We start from the raw sequence: 18,785 nt of genomic DNA, 5'->3' as shown, positions 1-18,785 counted from the left end.
GTCATGTTCATTATTAGCAGTAATATGTTATTACCATAACCTTCCCTGTGTCTCTCTTCTATTGGGCACTAAGAGCAAAAGTGAGTCAAAGCTATGCCAGTCAAAGCAATTGCCATGTCAAGCAATACATGAAATACCTCTGTCACTCTGCCTACTAACTCACAAAAATGCAGACCATAATGGACTAAAAAATGCATTTTTTGAGCGCAAAGGCGCAGTTTGTAAATATGTCTTGTTTTTTGTTAGTATAAATTAAAGCTTTTGAATTGTTTTGATAATTTGGTATCTAACAGTGTTTTTTCTTGAGCTAGCAGCTGCCTAGCTCCGCTGCTAATTTGTGACACCATGTCACGCCTTTGGTTAGGGTAGCTTTGACTCACTTTTGCTCTTCGTGTACTTCCTACACTCTTGAGTCAAGCCCCCTTCAAAAAAGAGGGTTCTGCTCATTTACTTCTCATCTCTTCTATTGGGGACAGGGTGCAAGTAATTACATGAACTGGGCTTTCAATAGTGGAGATGTTTCCAACAGGCAAGAGTACTTCCAAGGGGTGTATTTCTTCGAAGTAACTGTCGTTATTGGGGCCAATATACTCATTACGCACATGGCTATCGTTAAGATCAGCATACCATTTTTTCGTCCATTTTTTTTGTGTAACCTTCCAGTCTCTATAGTTAACCCATTATCATCAGTGGTGCAGGAGGGGGCAAAAGCTGGTTCCAGCATATTTCTCTCGCTTTTCTTCTTCTCCAACAATGTTCGTCGTGAATATCTCTTATTGTTTCACTCGTTTGAATGTCAATACGTTCGGTAAATGTCAACAGTCTGTTCTGCCAGTTCTTAGCAGCCTGGATTGCTATACGTTGGGCAAGATCTCTGTGCATCTGCACATTGCTCAAAGAGCAGTTATCAATTGCCTTTGTACCATGTGAGCCCCTCTTGTCCGTAAGGGGTGATCTGCACATGGATTTTTTTTTTTTTTTAGCACCGAGGAGCCTGCTCTTGGTCTGTCCAATTTGCACAACCCTCACGCCGCTCTCCTCTAGGCCTCCGGTTCCTACTTCACCCGCAACAGGAAACAGAGGCAACACAGATGAAAAGAAATGAAGATTTGATTACTCCTTTCAGTTCCGTAAATTATACCGTCTTGCTCCTGAATAGTGCGGGTGCACTTCCAGACTCAAGCTCGGAGTCAGCTTGCGGCGCAATGACAGATGATGGTGGACGCCAAAGTGATGATACAGATTTTGTTTCTGGCTGCGGCGCAATGTAAGATGGTGGGCGCCAAAGTGGTACACTTTTTGTGTCAGCCAGCAATGATGCAGGTTCTGCTGGACAATGTTGGGGCACTCTTTGCCCTTCCTCTTTTATAGCAATCTTTTCAGGCTTCGTTGCAGGCTTTATTTCAGGATCAGACAGTTTGTGGCAAAGAACTGGCAACAGTTTCTTCCGTTCCTGGGACCACTGTCTCTTTCTGGTCGTCTTGATCAGGCAGCTTTTCAGACGGTGATGGGACCTTTTTAGCATGCGTTGCGTGTATCCACGCTTTCCTTCCATCCACACGGATGGCAGTTTGTGTTGTTAAAAGTATCTGGTAGGGTTCACGCCATCTGGGTGCAAGTGATGTTTTTCTCTCAAAATTCTTGATCAGAACCCATTCTCTGGGTTCCAGTGGATGCCCCGGACCAGTGTATCTGATGGGTAGAGCCTCCTGCACCTGCCGATGAATCAAACGCAATTTTTGAATTAACAGATTACAATAAATGCTGAGCATAGGATATTGAATCTCCTTTAGCCGTTTTGGCTGCGGTGCACACCAAACATTCGCCGGCCTCCCCATCACTATCTCGTATGGGGAGAGCCCAGTTCTTGCCTGCACAGATGTGCGCATGCACAGTAATGCTAGCGGTAATGCGTCTACCCAGCTGAACTTGTTTCCTGCACGAATGTAGCTTATTTTGGTCTTTAAAATGCCGTTGTGGCGTTCAATAAGACCAGCACTCATGTGGTGTCTAGAACAATGGAATCTCTTGTCAATCTGGAGACCTGTGCAAATATGCAGTATTACCGCCCCCACAAAGTGGGGGCCGTTATCTGACCATATGACACGGGGCAAACCGAATCTGAAAAAATACTAATTTAACATTACTTTTGCAGTGCTCATCGCAGTGCAGTCTTTAAATGGATATGCTTCCACCCACTTATTGAATGCACATATGACCACTAAAATGTACTTTACGCTTTGGCACCTCTCCATCTCTATGAAATCAAAATGGATTACCTCAAATGGCATAGAGGGAAGGCCGACACCGCCTGTTGGAGTCACTGTTCCCTTCCCCACATTGTGTTGTAGGCACGTGATACAATTTTGGATCAGCCTCTCAGTATTTTTCTTTATGTGTGTGTTCTCCCATACTGTGGCTAGATGCTGAACTATCTTTCTGGCACAAATGTGTGTAGGGCTGTGGGCCATCGTGACCATTGCAGTTACATAAGAGTTGGGCAGCATCCAATTTTTACTTTCTTGTCTACCCAGCAATCTTCTAGATCTAATTCAGCAGAGCCCTCAGCCCACCCTCGTATCTCGTCAGCAGTGGCCTCTGCTGCATCTCTTTGACAGTAGCAAGTCCATCTTCTATCATGCAGGGCACTTCCTCAGACTGTACTGTCAACATTTTGCTATTCAAATCAGTGGCAGTTTGCTTCACAATCCTGTCTGCAAATGTGTTTCCCTCTCCCACTTTACATGTTACTTTTTTATGCGCCTTGCATTTCACTATTGCTAGACGCTTCGGACACATAAGTGCAGACAGTAACCGTACAATCAAAGGGCCATGTTGAATTCTGGCCCCATGTGATGTCAAGCAACCCCTCTCCGCCCAGAATCGACCAAAGTTATGAACCACGCCAAAGGCGTATTGGCTGTCAGTATATATGTTTACATTCAAATTTTCAGATATTTCACAGGCTCTCGTTAAAGCTATTATCTCTGCGGCTTGTGCAGAGTTGTAGGGGATTCTTTTGCTCTCTACAATACTCTTCAACGTAGTGATAGCATAGGCAGCAGTTGATGTGCCATCAGGTAATTTAAAACAGGAGCCGTCACAAAACAGTTCTCCATCTGGCTCTTTTTTGTGGGGTATCTGTTAAATCAATTCTTCCTTTCGTTTCTTCCTCAGCAACCATTAAACAATCATGGGTAGGTGATTCATTCTCACCTAGTTCTTCCGTGGGCAGTGGCATTAATTCTGCAGGATTCAAAGCGCTACATCTCAAAATTTGGATGTGTGTCGCAAAGAGGACAATTTCGTATCTAGTCAATCTGGCAGAGGTGAGGTGTTGCGTCTGCGTTCTATTTAATCGAACGTATATGGCATGTGGCACCATCAAAATTAAGGTGTGCCCCAATACCATTCCTTCGGTTTGTTTCACTGACGCAGCAGCCGCTGCAACAGCTCGCAAACAATGTGTTAGTGCGCGCTACAGGGTCCAGCACGGAAGAAAAATAGCCGCATGGCCTATTTCTTCCACCTTGTTCCTGTGTCAAAACAGCCAACGCACAGCCTTCACTCTCGTGTACAAACAATCTGAACATCTTCTCATAATTTGGTGTGCCCAAAACTGGAGCAGAACACAATGCAGTTTTGAGCAGATCAAATGCTCTCTGACATTCTTCATTCCACTGCAAAGGCATCACAGCATCCTTTATTGTCAATTCCACCATCAGCTTCACAATCAATGCAAAGTTCACAAGCCATGCCTATTATAGCTCCGACTCCTTTTTGTGTTTTTGGAATAGGCATAATACTCTCTATTCGTTCTGGCGTCAGTCTTCTCCCCTCTCTCAAAAGTACGTAGCCCAAATAAGCCACCTCCTTTCGACAATATTGGAATTTCTTTAAGCTCGCTTTGTGGCCATGCGTTACTAAATGTGTCAATAATAAAACAGTACTTTTATTTTTACAAATCTCCTCTGCATCAGCAGCAATTGGTAAGTCATTTATATACTGTAGCAATACACAACCTTTTGGTAATTCTAGCATATCCAGCTGTGGAATGTGCGTGAATGTAAATGATCGTCCTCCTAATGTGAAGGCAAACCGATACCTACTTTCCTTGTGTACTGGAATGCTAAAGAAGGCATTTTTCAAGTCAATAACACTAAAGTACTCTGCCAAGGCAGGAATCATTGTCAAAATTGTGGCAACGTCTGGAACCAATGGGAATTGAGGATCTACTACTTTGTTTAATGCGCGCAGATCAATTATGAAACAATATGGTACCTCATTACCTCCTTTCTTATATACCGGAAGACTGGGGCAGTTACATGTACTGCCTGTAATCTCTACAATCACCCCCAATTTTACCAAATCGGAAACAATACTTTTCAATCCTTTCTCTCCTTCTGCTGAAATTTTGTACTGTGGAATACGCGGTGACGTTACTCCTTTTGCAACAATCTTTACTGGTTCTATTTTCAAGCATCCCACATCATTGTCATTCATCGCCCATATACAAGTTGGTACTTCACTCAATTCTCCTGGCAAAGGTTTGGACAAAAACTCAGATACTGGTACATTCTGTGGCGAAATTGTCAAGAACACTCCATCAAGAGTGCAATGGATAACAGCACTCAGTTTTTTCAATAGGTTTAACCCCAAAAGGTTTTCCCCACAATTTTCTGTTAAGAGAAATGGACAATATTCAGTGAATGGACCTAATGTCACTGCTACTGGTTGGGACACTGGATGTATCACTGGGGTAACTGCAAACCCTACTGGAATATATCTTAGCCCTGACTGTGGTATTTCCGGAACCAAGGGATGGTCTATCGAGCACTTTTGCGCTCCTGCATCTACGAGAAAACTATGCGCTCTATTCCCGACTCATTTCTACGTAGGGTCCTTTTTGATTCACAGGAATAGACACTGGTTCCGACCCCTGTCTTGGGCTGTGCTATTGAGGAAATAACACCATCCGATGTGTAATCACTACTATTACTATAATACGTATTTGGTTGGCTAGCAAAAATGTTCCCACCCCTTCCTCTATTTCCATCTTCAGTGTTCTGTTGGCTCTGATTTTGGCTAAAAGCAATCTGATTTTGAGCTTGGTTCTGATTCTGGCTACCATTTCCTTGACTATTTTGGTGCTGCTGCATGTGGTTTCTATTCTGCCCAGTTGTTCCTGGATGCCCCCTATGCTGTCTTCTCTAGCCATACCCATTTATATTTTGTAAATGTGGACATTGCGCTCGCCAGTGACCTTCCTCTCTGCAGTACGCACACTGATTTAGTCCCAGAGGCCCTCCATGCATGTTCGAATTACTTCTGCCTTATGCGTTTCCTCTTCCTTTATTGTGTCCCGCCACTTGCTGAAGTAGCACTTTTGTTTTCAGATTCGTCCTATCCTTCACCTCTTTCTTTCTCTGTATTCACTCTGTTCTCAAAATATTGGGCCATATGCAATACTTTGCTCAACGTTTCTGCTTGCCATGCACTTTCTGATGTCATTATTAGGTTTTGGATTGGAGGTATTAACCCTCTCACATACCTATCTACAAATAGTATTTTACCTGCTTCTGTGCTTACATCCTGTCCACTAAAATCTGTAAATACTTCCTCAAATCTATTAAAATAATCTATAGCTAACTCATCCTTGCCCTGAACGCATGCAGTTAATTTGTCCCATACAATTCCTTTTTCTGGAACAATTTCTTTCAATTTTTGTATTATCCGTGCTGGTAACGCCGCCGTTTTTGTCGATGGTTTTCCTCCAGCATCTCTATTCTTATCCTCCGCTACTAAATTCGCCAGAGGCCGCCTCATCATCCACTTGTTCTTATTTGCTTCCATGTGTCTGCTGGCAGAACTACTGGGAATATTAGATCTATATCATTAATAGTGAACATGGACGATTTCAAATAGGACTCTCTTTCCTTCTAGAATCCTGCCGGATTCTTTCTTATATCGGGAACCGTCTGTTTTATGTTATTCACTTCCTGTCTGGAGAAGGGGACATGCACATATTGTGCTGTATAATGTGCTTCCGTTACCTGCGCTCGAGCTCCATTAACACCAGGAACTTCTACTTTCGGTACAAAAGTAGGTGGGACTTCTCTCATGGGAAATACCGCACTCACTGTTCCTCCCCCTTCTCTCATATGCAATACTATTCCTAAATCGAGTGATAAGGCGGTTTCTCCTGTTCCACGTTCTAGTGCTCTCTTGTATACTGCTATCATTTCGGGGGGGCTGGCTTTCTTATCTATATCTCTGTATCAAATATTCAACCATTGTCTGCAGTGCTTTTCTTTTCATGGGCAAGGGGTATTCATCAAATATTTCATGTATTTCCATTGTGGGAATACTAGGATCTGAAATCCATTTTAATGCTTCTGGTATACATACTTTCAGTTTATCACCCGTTTGTCTTGGCGACGGCAGAAATCGCTGCTATACATATGGTATTGCCGCTTCCCTGCTTTCTCCCCTAATATTTTTATTCCTCTTCCCAGGTGTGGCAAACATTTCAGCATATTCATCATCAAGTTCATTTTTAAATTCAAAAAGTCTGTCTACATGCTCCATTATTTCTTCATCTCTCTCTCTACAACGGGCTAATGCATTCAAATCCAACAACTGTTGCAGCGGAAGCCTCCCAATTAACTGTTTCCATCTCCCCGTCAAATATTCCCCATGCATTCCAACAATACCTGTCTTTCATTGCTCCTCCTGAATTCATACATCGAAGCTAGCGTTGATGTTTCATCATTCCCATTTATATACATCTCTGCCTGTTCTTGCAACTCTCGTTTTCTCTCCTTGCTGATCGCACTATGGGTCACACTAGCGCATTGACTTCGTCCGGTCCCCTCTCTTGTTTCAATGAGTTCAAGTTCAATTATTGGAGGGGCGGATGGGACAGAAACAATCTCCTGGGAGGGAGGTGCAAATGGGGCAATGGGAACAGGAAGTGTCTGTTGCAGCGCTGGCTGGCTAATGGGAGGCGCTGATTGTGGGATCTGTGGCTGCGCTGGGGTTTGATCAGTAGGGAGGGGCTGAGCAACTGGAGGGGGCTGAGCAATAGTCACTGGGGCGGTCTTTTTAGTCTCTTTTCTTGGGCCTCGCTTTGTATCAGTTAATATTTTGTTTATTAATTCATCTGATGAATGCAACTCTTGTTGTGGGTATATTTTATCTGTACTCATCTGACCACGTCTATTTGATTTTCTCAAACTATCATTCCACTCCTCCTCTTGTTTTTCTTTCACTCTTTCTGTTTTCGACTTTTCCAACAAAGCATAGCTTCCCTTCTCCAGTCCCTAAGGATATCAAATGCTGCAGGACGTGTTTTCTTTTTCATCAACACCTTCTCCAAGTAATCTATCCTCATAATCTCCAAACTCCTGTGATTCGGCCACTGCAGATCTTCCTCTTTTCTGGTTTGCCTATGCCAATTCTCACAAAACATTATCGCTCCCACACCATATTTCACATATATCTCATACGCCGGCGACCCCTCGGGTGGCGCGACCTGGCCAGTTTCCAAAGATTGTCTACCGCAGCGGAAAAATCCCGCTAAGGTGGACAATACCCCGGGCATGTTTTAACCTTACCCTTGGCTAATCAACCTTACACTGGGTGTTTGATTTTGCAAAATCAACTCTCAACCAATATCAGGGTTACTATGAATCGGGGCACGACTCACCTGATCAATCAAATCGTCTCTCAAGACGCGATTCGTCCGTATACTGACGCAACCAATAATGTTGCGTCTGCGTATCTTGGCTCACTCTGCCTAGTTTCGGGACCCTCGCCTCGTTGTTCTCTGGCCGGGCACGTCGATCAGGGATCAGTTGTGTGCAGATCTTCAAAGGAGTCTCTCATCACTTTTACTGGGGTGCCCCGACCAACTCTTGATCCTGGCTCGATCGTCCCGTCCTCGCCGCCTTCCTTATTTTACAACATACACGATGGAACAAGTGGGGAAGGGTCCCTATTCGGGCGCCATCTTGAAGGGGCCCCTAGGGGACCCTCGCGTATGGAAACAAGGCACAATCACCACACACGAACTGATACGCCAGACTCGAGGTTGTATTCCCAAAAGCTAGGATTGCAAAGCAAATAGTCACAGTTGGCCAACTGGGTCCCACGCCCCGCAACGTGTTTTTCCAGACCCCAGGGGACGCAAGAGTGAGAATCGTACAACAGTTACATATATACAAAGCAAGCATCTCACAATCAGTGGTGAACCATTCAATACCCATAATGTATTTCCTTTGAACTGGGTTCAATGATTGACAATTGTGACGAATATGACACCTTCAGACATTTATTTAGCAACAGTTTGCAATTTCATGAGCCTGCATACACAATTCTTTGTTATAAGAACACACTGCTTCTTTTCTCTGCAAGCATCTGCGTGCAGGGGAGAGACACATTCCAGGCCTCGCTATCTCCTAGTTTCTATTCGTGCACTGGGGGTCAACTTGCTCTACAGGGCTCAGGAAAGGGGGGCCATAAAGAAGAGCATAATTCAAGCCATTTAATGTTAGCTTCTAACATTTCTACTGTATTAGGGAGACTAGCTGGCACCTGTGTACTGATTAAATGCCTCGCTGATCACTTCCAAGGACTTGTGAGGGAGAAGACCGGGCATTTCTGTCTGGGTTGCTGCGTTATGCTTCAACAAGTCTCTCGCGGCCTTGCACTTTGCATGAACAATAATATACTAGTGGAGCAGAATAAGTTTTCAGCAAAGCAGTTTTAACACAAAGCAAGAGGCAAACGTTAGAAAACAAAATGGCTATTTGAATCACTTAAAAATGGCTGCACTTTAGTTAAGCTTATGGCTATGTATTTCTAATATTAAACACATGAGGCGATTGGTCTTCGGCCAACAAAGTACATTGCCTCCATCATTGAGGGGTGTCTGCTTTTCTGGACTGACATACTAAGCCTTAGTCAATGGGACCCTGACCTTCCAGCATTATTTGTTTCATTGCTTAATCTTAGAGAAACGCGCCTCATTCCTGGGGACTGTGATCATCTGTTCTCATGGGTGCTGATCCTAACTTTCCTGTTCACGATAACCTTGGCAGGGGCTGTGCAATCATTGTCTGGTTTGTTCAGGTCTGACTTTCCTGCTGGCTCAGCAAGTTGAGTTCCCCTTCAGCTCTGAGGTTTCTCGATGTCGCCCATTCACTTGAACGTGACTGCACTATCCATCTTGTTTAATATGGCCACTCATTCTTGGAGCATTCCTGCGTAAAGAAAGTGTTGTGTATCTTAGGAGTCTTGCGTTTCAGCATATATATGCATTTTATGTTCTCTAACCTATTGGATGCAAGCATATTCTTCATGTCCGAGTGCAGTTTGACCTAGTATTCGTGCGGCTTCATGGTGGATGCAGATTTGCTTTGTATCTAATGTGTCTGTGTGTGTCAGTTCCAGTGGGGACTTCATTTGTATCTATTACAACATGTTCATATCCCCTATAGCTTGCAAGTTCAGCTACTCTTCAATTGCTCCGGGGTAAGATTGGCAGGGTTGCCTCAGTGATTAACATCTTTGGCATCTACAATATGGCGGTGGAGATGAGGTGGGGGCCATAAGTGGTGTGAACCTTCCATTTCTATAGAATCAAGGCAGGGGAGGGGCTGACGTAATGAATGACACATTCATTTACCTCTCAACAAATCGTACATCCCAAAGGGTAAATAAAAACTCCCATACAGTAAGCCCATAGGGGCCTATAGGATGCGCAATGCTAGTAATTCTGTTGGTCTTGTGTAACAGACAAGTCAACCAGAGAACTCCATCCCCCACCGCTTAATGTGTCGGAGAACTGGGCAAGGAAACTCCCATTCATGATGGGCATGATCCCTCTGCCTAAGTCAGCATACCTGTACATTCCCATGCCATATGAGAGGCTAAAGGAAAGAGTCATAGGGATGAATGCACCACTGCCAGATGTCGATAGCCAGAAACATTATATGGAGGATCTGGTAACTTATTGTTTGTTCAGAGAAAAAATGGCTGTCATATAGTTTGAGAATCAGAACTTGAACCAGATATGGATGGCAGGAAGGCATTCACAGCCAAGGAATAGCCTTGAGAACCAGTACAGTGATTTGAGAGTCCTGACCCTGTAGAATGTGCATGTTGTGAACCATGGAGGGATTGCTCTCCTCCCACAAAGAGTGGATTTGGTAGTTACTGCCATTGAAAGTTGAACACCAATCCTCAATAGATCAGATTATCTACCTTCAATCAACAGTGCAAGTTCTGTTTGACGAGACTGGTACTAAAAAAAAAACGGTGGCTCCATCTCCTGAAACCAATAATTTGCATGATAGAACAGTACCTTCCTCATGGTCAGTCTGGCAAAAGGGACCACAAGCACAAAGGTTGCCATGAGGCCAATGGCCCCTTTAAAGAGGAAGGTCAACTTGTGAGGTCATGTACATCTGCTCCCAGCCCTGCTTTAAGACCTCAATCCATTCTAGGGAAGAAATAACGAAAGCCCTGCCCAGGCTGGTGGTCATTATTAAGAGCTTGAATGATCCAGTCAGCAGGAACATATGTATACACATCCCTTTGCCCCTAAGAGTCAAGTCCTAATTGCCAACATCATCTTGGTTAACATCAGGGTTGCAACGCTGAGGCCAAAGGGGAAAACCCAGACCTGGAATGACTTGTTCTGGAAGGGAAATTCCTAATGCCCTGCTAGTTAACGCGTCATTGACCTTCTGTAGACAATATTGCGACAAGAAGTTGTACCTAGGCGTACCAAGGTACAAAATGAAATTGACTAGTCAGGAAAACACAGCACACAATTAAACACATTTAGTGTACACAAAGTAAAGAGCGGTAGAGCAAAAGACAAGCAATGCAGCACACAAATTTGATAGGCCTCAATCAGTATGCTTGGGCACTCACCTTTGACCTTGTGGGATGCAGCAGCACGAACTTCGGCCTCACAATCTTTCATCAGGTTCTGGAAGGCTGGTACAAGGTCTGTTTTTGTGATTTCTGGACCAACGGCTTTTTGAAGCTGAAGGGAGAAAACAGTAAATCAGTTCCGTACTCCATATAACAAAGACATTAGTACCCTCTGACAATCAGCATGTAAGCCTTTGAAATGTCGGTAAAAGTGCACACTAGTCAGAACTGCTTTTATATATATTGGAACAAGAAAGCTTTAACTCCGAAATGTTTGTGTTGGGGTGTAATATTCCTCTTGGTGCCTTGACTGATTTTTTGCTAGTTTTTGCAAAGTCCCCCAGAAAGTCCCCCAGAAAGCTGCAACAGCATAACAATTCAATGCCTAAACTAGCCTGTCTGACCACCAGGATAAGGCAGTGCCACAATTTGTCTCTGGAAGGGTTACCTCGCCCAAGAACTGTGCCAAGGTCCTATGATGGTGACAGCACTATACTGTTTCTCTAGCTGCAAAACAGTGTAGGATTTTTACTGCACTGGTAGCCACTTGCACAGCAGCCAACAAAAGATTTTAAAGTCCAGTGACGTGGCATTTTTCTTTTTATTCCTCCTCGTAATATTTTTACAGTGGCCACAAACGTTTTATCTGTTCTGCCTTGGAGAGCTATAGCTCAGAGTTTACAAAGTCTTATTTGTGCTAACAAAATCCAATTTTGATGTGGTGGGAGTTTAAGACATCTCAGATATTTCTCTATGTGCATGCCTGCAAAAGCTGAGTTTGTATGGCTGCCAAAACTTTGAATGGTGCACGAATGATGATTGGCAGGCTAGGATAACACCAGCCCTCTATGTTTATTTTGTTAGGGACCCAAAGCCATGTAACGGAACCTTCCCAGAACTACACCCTGAGTTGTGGTGGATTCTAGAAATCATACAATCACAGTGTGTTGAAAATACTACAAGCTAATTTCATGCCTCTGTGTCCGAACATACGTGATCTACATGTACACTAAGCTAAAAGCTATGTTACTAATGGGTTTAGCACTTGGGTAGGTTAACACATGTGTTACGATTAGAAGAAATTGTGTAGATTAGCTGATGTATTGCATATGAAGAACTGTGAAGGCTAGCACATATATTGCTCGTAGAATGAAATTGGTTGGTTAGCTTAGAAGTAACTGTAAAGGGTAGCATATATACGGCACTTAGAAGAGGTTAGCAGAGGTATTGCATGTGGCAACCACAAGTACTGCTCTAGAAGAAATTGGGAAAGTAGAACATATAATGCACACAGACGGATTGTAAACTTAGAAACCCCATTCGCCCCAGACAACAGGGACAGGTTTTCTCCAACCTCAACCATGGCACTCGTGCTTGCAATGGTAATACATTTATTTGTGACATAAGTAGCAGCCTACAGCTGGTAGGAGAGTATATTCCTACTATTGTTGGTTAGGATTTTGGAAACATCGAGATAGGGGCGTAAGACCCTAAGGACGGGAGCGTAGTTACTCGCTCCAAAAAGGCACCCACTTCCAACTCGGCTGCCCTTTTAAGAATGTGCGGCCGGCTTTTAAATGTGCTGCCTGTCCCTCCTCAACCATAATTTTCCACTGAGAAATTATGTTCTGCCCACACAAGAACCAGTTTTCGGCGACTTTCTTTGCTGAGTTCCAACACTGCCACCAGTAAATTTGGGTTAAAGAACGAGCCATGTAGACAGTTTCAAAAAGTCCAGAAGAACAAGTTACTTCTTACCTGGTAACGTTCTTTCAATGGGATGTTCCTCCGACGTATTCCTTATCTTTGATAATTCGTCTCCAGCTTGCTGGCCTCAGAAATTCTTTCTCTGTAGAGGGCGATGCGCGTCGACGTCCGCCGAGTTGGTGTCCCTCGACAGCCACCGTATCGGCGCCGACGTCACCATGCCCATAAATAGCCACGCGCGGCATCCGTTGCTAAGTTCCGTTTTGTAGCATAAGATAAGTCATGCCTGAATTGGTTATTGAACTTGAAGGAGCGTAAGCTGCAACCACAAGGGAAGTATTACTGCGGGGATGGATGGGAGGGGCGATATGGAATACGTCGGAGGAACATCCCATCGAAAGAACGTTACCAGGTAAGAAGTAACTTGTTCTTCGAAGGAATTGTGTCCTCCGACCTATTCCTTATCTTTGATAGACTCCCATAGCAGTGGCATGTAATTGGAGGTGGGAGTATCCCTTTTAGTATCCCTTTTAGGAATGAACCGAATGTAATACGGCTTTGCCAAATCTGGTCTCTTGACTAGCGGAGGAATCCAGGTTGTAAAATCTTGTGAATGTATGTGCGGACGACCATGTGGCAGCCGCACATATGTCTCGGACCAGTACCCCTCTTTGGAGGGCCGAAGAGGCTGCGATACCCCTGGTTGAATGAGCCCTAAGATTCTGGGGTGGCTCTTTCCCTGCCAGTTTGTGACATTCCAGAATGGCCAAAATAATCCACCTGGAAATGGTCTGTTTTGTTATGGGTAGTCCCAACTTGTGACCTGAGTAGCCTACAAACAGTTGGTCTGCTTGCCTAATCCTAGCCAGTCTGCTGATGTAAAAGGTTAGAGCTCACCTTGGGTCCAGCCTATGTAGCCTTTCTTCCTCTTTCCCCGGATGGGGAGGAGGGTAGAACGAAGGTAAGGTAATTTTCTGAGTGATGTGAAGTTCAGAAACCACCTTTGGGAGGAAATTAGGCTTCACCTGTAGGACAACTTTGTCCTTATGTCAATTTGTATGGGGGGGGGGTTTACAAGATAGAGCTTGTAATTCGCTCACCCTCCTAGCAGATGTTAGTGCTACTAATAGGACAGTTTTAAGAAAGAGAAATCTCAGCGAACAAGAGTGGAGTGGTTCGAAGGGAGTACCCATTAGGAAATTTAAGACTAAATTTAAGTCCCATAAGGGAACTTGGAATGGTCTTGGAGGATAAACATTAGTTAATCCCTTGAGAAATTGTATTACTAAGGGTAGTTTGAAATACGATGGTTCCTCCGCAGTGCGCTTGAAGATTGATAGCGCCGCGAGATAGCCTTTTACAGTGCCAACTTGAAGGCCTGAGTTTGCCAAGTAGAGTAGAAATGATAACACCGTTGGTGTACCACATGAAAAAGGGTCGATATTGTCCTCTCTACACCAGCTGCAAAATTTGTTCCAGCGGCAGCCGAAAGAAACACCTCCATGACGTCATCAGGAAGGTCCCAATCCTTGTACCTCAACCTTTCAGAAGCCAAGCGTGAAGGTTAAGGGTTCTTTTGTCTGGATGGAGAACCTGACCTCCCTTCTGCGAGAGAAGATTCTCTGAGTGGAAGACGGATTGGAGGGCAGATGGACATATCCAGAAGGTCCAGGTACCACGTTCTCCTGGCCCAGTCCGGGGCAATAAGGATCATGGTTTTCCGGAATCTTCTCAACTTCCTGATCATTTGAGGAATAACAGGGACTGGTGGAAACGCGTAAAGGAGTGGAAACTCCCAGTCCACTACGAACGCGTCCCCTAGCGCTCCTCTCGGGGGAAATTCCGATGAAAAGAACACATTGCACTTCCTGTTGGTGCTGGTGGCGAACAGAGGGCGAAGATCTCTTGAAGGACTTCCTGAGCTAGCTCCGACTCGTGGGAGACTGTGCTGTGCCTGCTCAGAGCGTCCGCTGTCAAGTTCTTCTCTCCGGCTAGGTGGACTGCCGATAGAGAGATTCCTTCCCAAATTGCCGAAAACCAGAGCTGCATTGCCTCTCTGCACAGTGGCAGTGACCCTACGCCTCCTCTTTTGTTGAGGTAGTGCATGGCCACCGTGTTGTCCGTCATTATCAGGACATTTTTCCCCTGTACTGATGGCAGGAAAGCTTTCAGCGCTAGTCTGATCGCTCTCAGCTCTAATAGGTTGATGTGTAGTCTGGACTCCGATGGAGACCAACGACCGCTGATGGTCAAGTCGTTGGCATGGGCTCCCCACCCCGTGAGTGAGGCGTCTGACTACTGTTATCTCTGGCCATGGTTGCCAAAACAGTTCTCCTTTCAAGATGTTCTCTGGATAGGCCCACCATTGAAGGTCGTGTGCTACCTTGTCTGGAATCCGGAGGAGATCTGTCATTCTTCCTGAGTATTGTGACCACTGGGTTCTTAGTGCCCACTGGAGAGATCTCATTCTCAGGCGAGCCTCTGGCACAAGGAAGATGCAGGATGCCATTAGGCCTAGCAATCTCAAAAAGTCGAAGGCTGGGAGATGTTGTGCATTTTGAAACTTGTTGACCATCTGCAGAATATCTTGAGCCCTCACCTCTGGTGGCGAGGCTTTTCCCAGGGAAGTGTCCAGGACCGCTCTGATGAACTGGAGTATCTGTGATGGTATCATCTGTGACTTCTTTAAATTGAGGGAGAAGCCCAGTTTGTGAAGGAAGTGGCAGACATAATCCAGCTGGATCTGAACTTGTTCCGAAGATACAGCTCTGATCAGCCAATCGTCCAGGTAGGGGTAGACGTGGATCCCTTCCCTCAGACTTGCAGCCACTACCGACATTAGCTTGGTGAAGACCCTCGGGGCGGAGGTCAGCCCAAATGGCAGAACTTGAAATTGATAATGAGAGCCGCCAACTGCGAACCTCAGGTATCTCCTGTGTTTGAGATGGATTGGCACATGGAAATAAGCATCCTGGAGGTCCAGAGATACCAGCCAGTCCTGGATCTGGAGGGCCTGAAGGATCTGAGAGAGAGTTACCATCTTCAACTTGTCCTTCCTGAGGAACTTGTTCAATTCTCGTAAGTCCAAGATGGGTCTCAGTCCTCCGTCCTCCTTCGGTATGAGAAAGTAGGGGGGGGGGTACCAGCCCTTGTTCCTCTCCGCTACAGGTACCGGTTCTATGGCACCTTCCTCTAGCAGGTCTACAATTTCCTGCAAGAGGAGCGGATCTGGAACTTTTAGAGAGCTGTGCCCCGGTGGATGACTGAGGGATGCGTAGAAAGGGTAGGCAGTAACCTTGGGCAACTGTCTCCAATGCCCAAGCATCTGACGTAATAGCCTGCCATTCCGTCAGATGGTGAGTTAACCTGCCCCCTACAGGTGTTTTGTGTGGAAAGACCTCAAGAGTGGTTTGGGGGGCGGCTGATGCAGATGCCGAGGGTAAAGAGGCACCTGCTGCTGCTGCGGCCTTAGTACTTTTGACCCATCCACCTCGGGTGGATCTCCTTTGGCCTCTTTGAGCCGGCTGTCCTCTGCCTTTCCCCGAATGCGGAATAATAGCGAAAGGACTTTCCTCTCCCAGAGGTTCCTGAGGGGCGAAAAGGAGTTTGGCGGATTGCAGCTCCTAAAGATTTTGCTGCTGCTTTAGATGTTTGCAACTTTTCCAGACTGTCATCAGCCTTTTTACCAAATAAAGAAGAGCCGTCAAAGGGCATATTCAAAAGTTTGGGCTTGTACATCTGGAGCAAAGCCAGACTTTCGTAATCACGCATGCCTGCGGATTGTAGTACTTGCCGCCATGGCCCTGCTGATGCTGTCAGCGGTATCGATGCCAGTTTGAAGAGATTCGCACATGGCATCTTTGCCATCTTTAATGATGTTAAGGAAGACTTCCCTTTCTTCTCCTTCCGGTATGCAGTCAGCTGCTGATGAAGCACACTCCCACAGTGTGTGACTGAACCTGGAAAGCGTACAAGTGGCATTGATGGACTTCAACGCCATACTACAAGCAGAAAATACTTTTTGCCATAGAATCGTACCTTTTGTCATCTCTGTCATGTGGGACAGTAGGATAAGCGGATCTGCTGCTTGATGAAGTTGCCGCTTGAACCACCAGGCTCTCTGGAGTCGGGTGCTTTGATAAATATTCAGGGTCAGCCGCAGCTACCCTATACTTGGCTGACAATTTTTTTATTTACTGCAGGGATAACCTCAGGAGTTTCCCAATTTGATGAAATCTTCCTTTGTAAAGCTGTATGGAAAGGGACCACAGGATCCTCCTGTGGATCTTTATCTAGTATGTCTGTAAGGTCATCCGGTTGAAAAACAGGTGAAGGCGCAGACCAACCGATGAATTCAATAATTCTTGCCATCAGGGTTCTATAGGGGGTTTTGGTATGTTCCCCTGAGTCTGGTTTGACAAATCCCACTTCTGGGGAAGTGTCCAACCCACTTGCCTCATGTAATGATTCCTGTAGGTCTTTCAACCTTCTTTCTTCAGAGGTAAAATCCTCTGAAACAGGTGGTGTGGTCCTCTGCCGCCCGAAGGGTCTTTCTTGATCAGAATCCTCCCCTTCTTCATAGATTGAAGATAATCTGGGGTACTCGGACCTCGGAAATGGTGTAAAACCCATTTCTAAAGCAGAAGGAGCCAAACTTGTCACTATTGGTTGAGAAAAAGTCGATGTCGTCGACGCTGATGTAAAAGGCTTTGAAGGCGCCGAGAAAGACGTCGAGAAAACTGGAAGAGGCCTTGAGGAACTCGAGAGGATCGGGATCCTGCTCGAGGATGTCGACGACGTTCTCAGCGTCGTGCTGGAGGCTCTGGGTATAACCGTTGGCTGTGAAGTAGCCATGGTTTTTTCTTTTATCGGCGTCAATGTTGGCGTCAAAGATGGCGTCGACGATGGCGTCGATTCGATTGACCGATGCGTCGAAGAACCCTTCGATAACGGCGCCGATCCATGAGTCGCAGGGACTTTCGACGACGGCGAAGATGATGCCTTCCTACCCGATGGCCTGTGGCGCTCTTGGGTGGACTCTTTCGCCGGGTGCAACGACTCGCGGCGTTTCGATTTTTTTGGTCTTTTCACCCAGGGTATCAACCTCAGCTGTCTTCGAGGGGGTCGAGGCCACTTTCTCGAAGACGCTTAGCATTTTTTTCCTGAATTCCTCCCACTCAGCCTGAGAGCTGTGTTTTGTGGGACAGGAGACCCTTTCTGGGGAAACAGATGACGAGGAAGGGGATCTTCGACGTCTCTTTTTTGAGTGTCTAGATCTCAACGAGTGGTGGGAGCTACTTCGAGACCTAGAATGGGAATGTTTTTGACGGCGAGGAGACTAATGCCTCGGCCGAAGAAACTTTCAAGGAGGTTTTGACTGACTTACCTCTCTCGAGCTTCCCCTTGCGCTCCTTCAAGGCTTTCGCCGTCATGGACATGCAGTCCTCACACTCCGAACAATGGTGCTCGGCTCCCAAGCACCACAAACAGATCCTGTGAGGATCCGTTAGCGACATTTTCTTTCCGCAGTCTCGACATTTTTTGAAGCCGGACCGCGGAGTCGTCGGTTCGGATGAGGAAGCCATTGAGTACGAGTTGGTTTTATCGAGGAAATAAGAGGTTTATCTGACTGAACTGAGCAACGATGTTCCGAGGCCCCACGAAGCGCGGAAAAACTGAACTGAGCAACTGACGCCGCACGTGGCTATTTATGGGCATGGTGACGTCGGCGCCGATACAGTGGCTGTCGAGGGACACCAATTCGGCGGATGTCGAAGCGCAGCACCCTCTACAGAGAAAACATTTCTGCGGCCAGCAAGCTGGAGACGAATTATCAAAGATAAGGAATACGTCGGAGGACACAATCCCTTCCAAAGCACTGTTCTGCTAAAAGCGAAATATTTATCACACCCAGTTCGAAGCGAATGGCATCGGCAGGGGAGTTAGGCCTATTAACCCCTTAAGTGCCACCGACAAGCCGGCTCGTCGGTGACAAGCGCTCCAGGTTGGCACCGACACCGACGAGCCGGCTCGTCGGTTTAGGCACTCTGTTTTGCTCGATGCAGGGATCGAGCAAAACTGTAATCCAACCCCCAGGCTATGTGAGGGGGAGGTCCCCCCTCACTGCCAGGGGG

At 45.8% G+C, this 18,785-nt stretch overlaps 1 protein-coding gene across 6 annotated transcripts in view; it reads right to left on the bottom strand.

Moving 5' to 3' along the window:
* LOC138528623 (serine/threonine-protein phosphatase 2A 65 kDa regulatory subunit A alpha isoform) overlaps positions 1-18,785 on the bottom strand; it is a 1,423,294-nt gene that overhangs the window by 927,479 nt on the left and 477,030 nt on the right. For all 6 annotated transcript variants that reach the window (XM_069640443.1, XM_069640434.1, XM_069640450.1 and 3 more), the window contains exon 7: positions 10,942-11,056. In XM_069640443.1, coding sequence (XP_069496544.1) covers positions 10,942-11,056 — 115 coding nt within the window. The remainder of the gene's footprint in view (positions 1-10,941; positions 11,057-18,785) is intronic.

This window comes from Ambystoma mexicanum, chromosome 1q (assembly GCF_040938575.1).
Source record: "Ambystoma mexicanum isolate Mex_15411 chromosome 1q, UKY_AmexF1_1, whole genome shotgun sequence".
Taxonomy (NCBI): domain Eukaryota; kingdom Metazoa; phylum Chordata; class Amphibia; order Caudata; family Ambystomatidae; genus Ambystoma; species Ambystoma mexicanum.
This window is presented reverse-complemented; position numbering and strand designations above follow the sequence as displayed.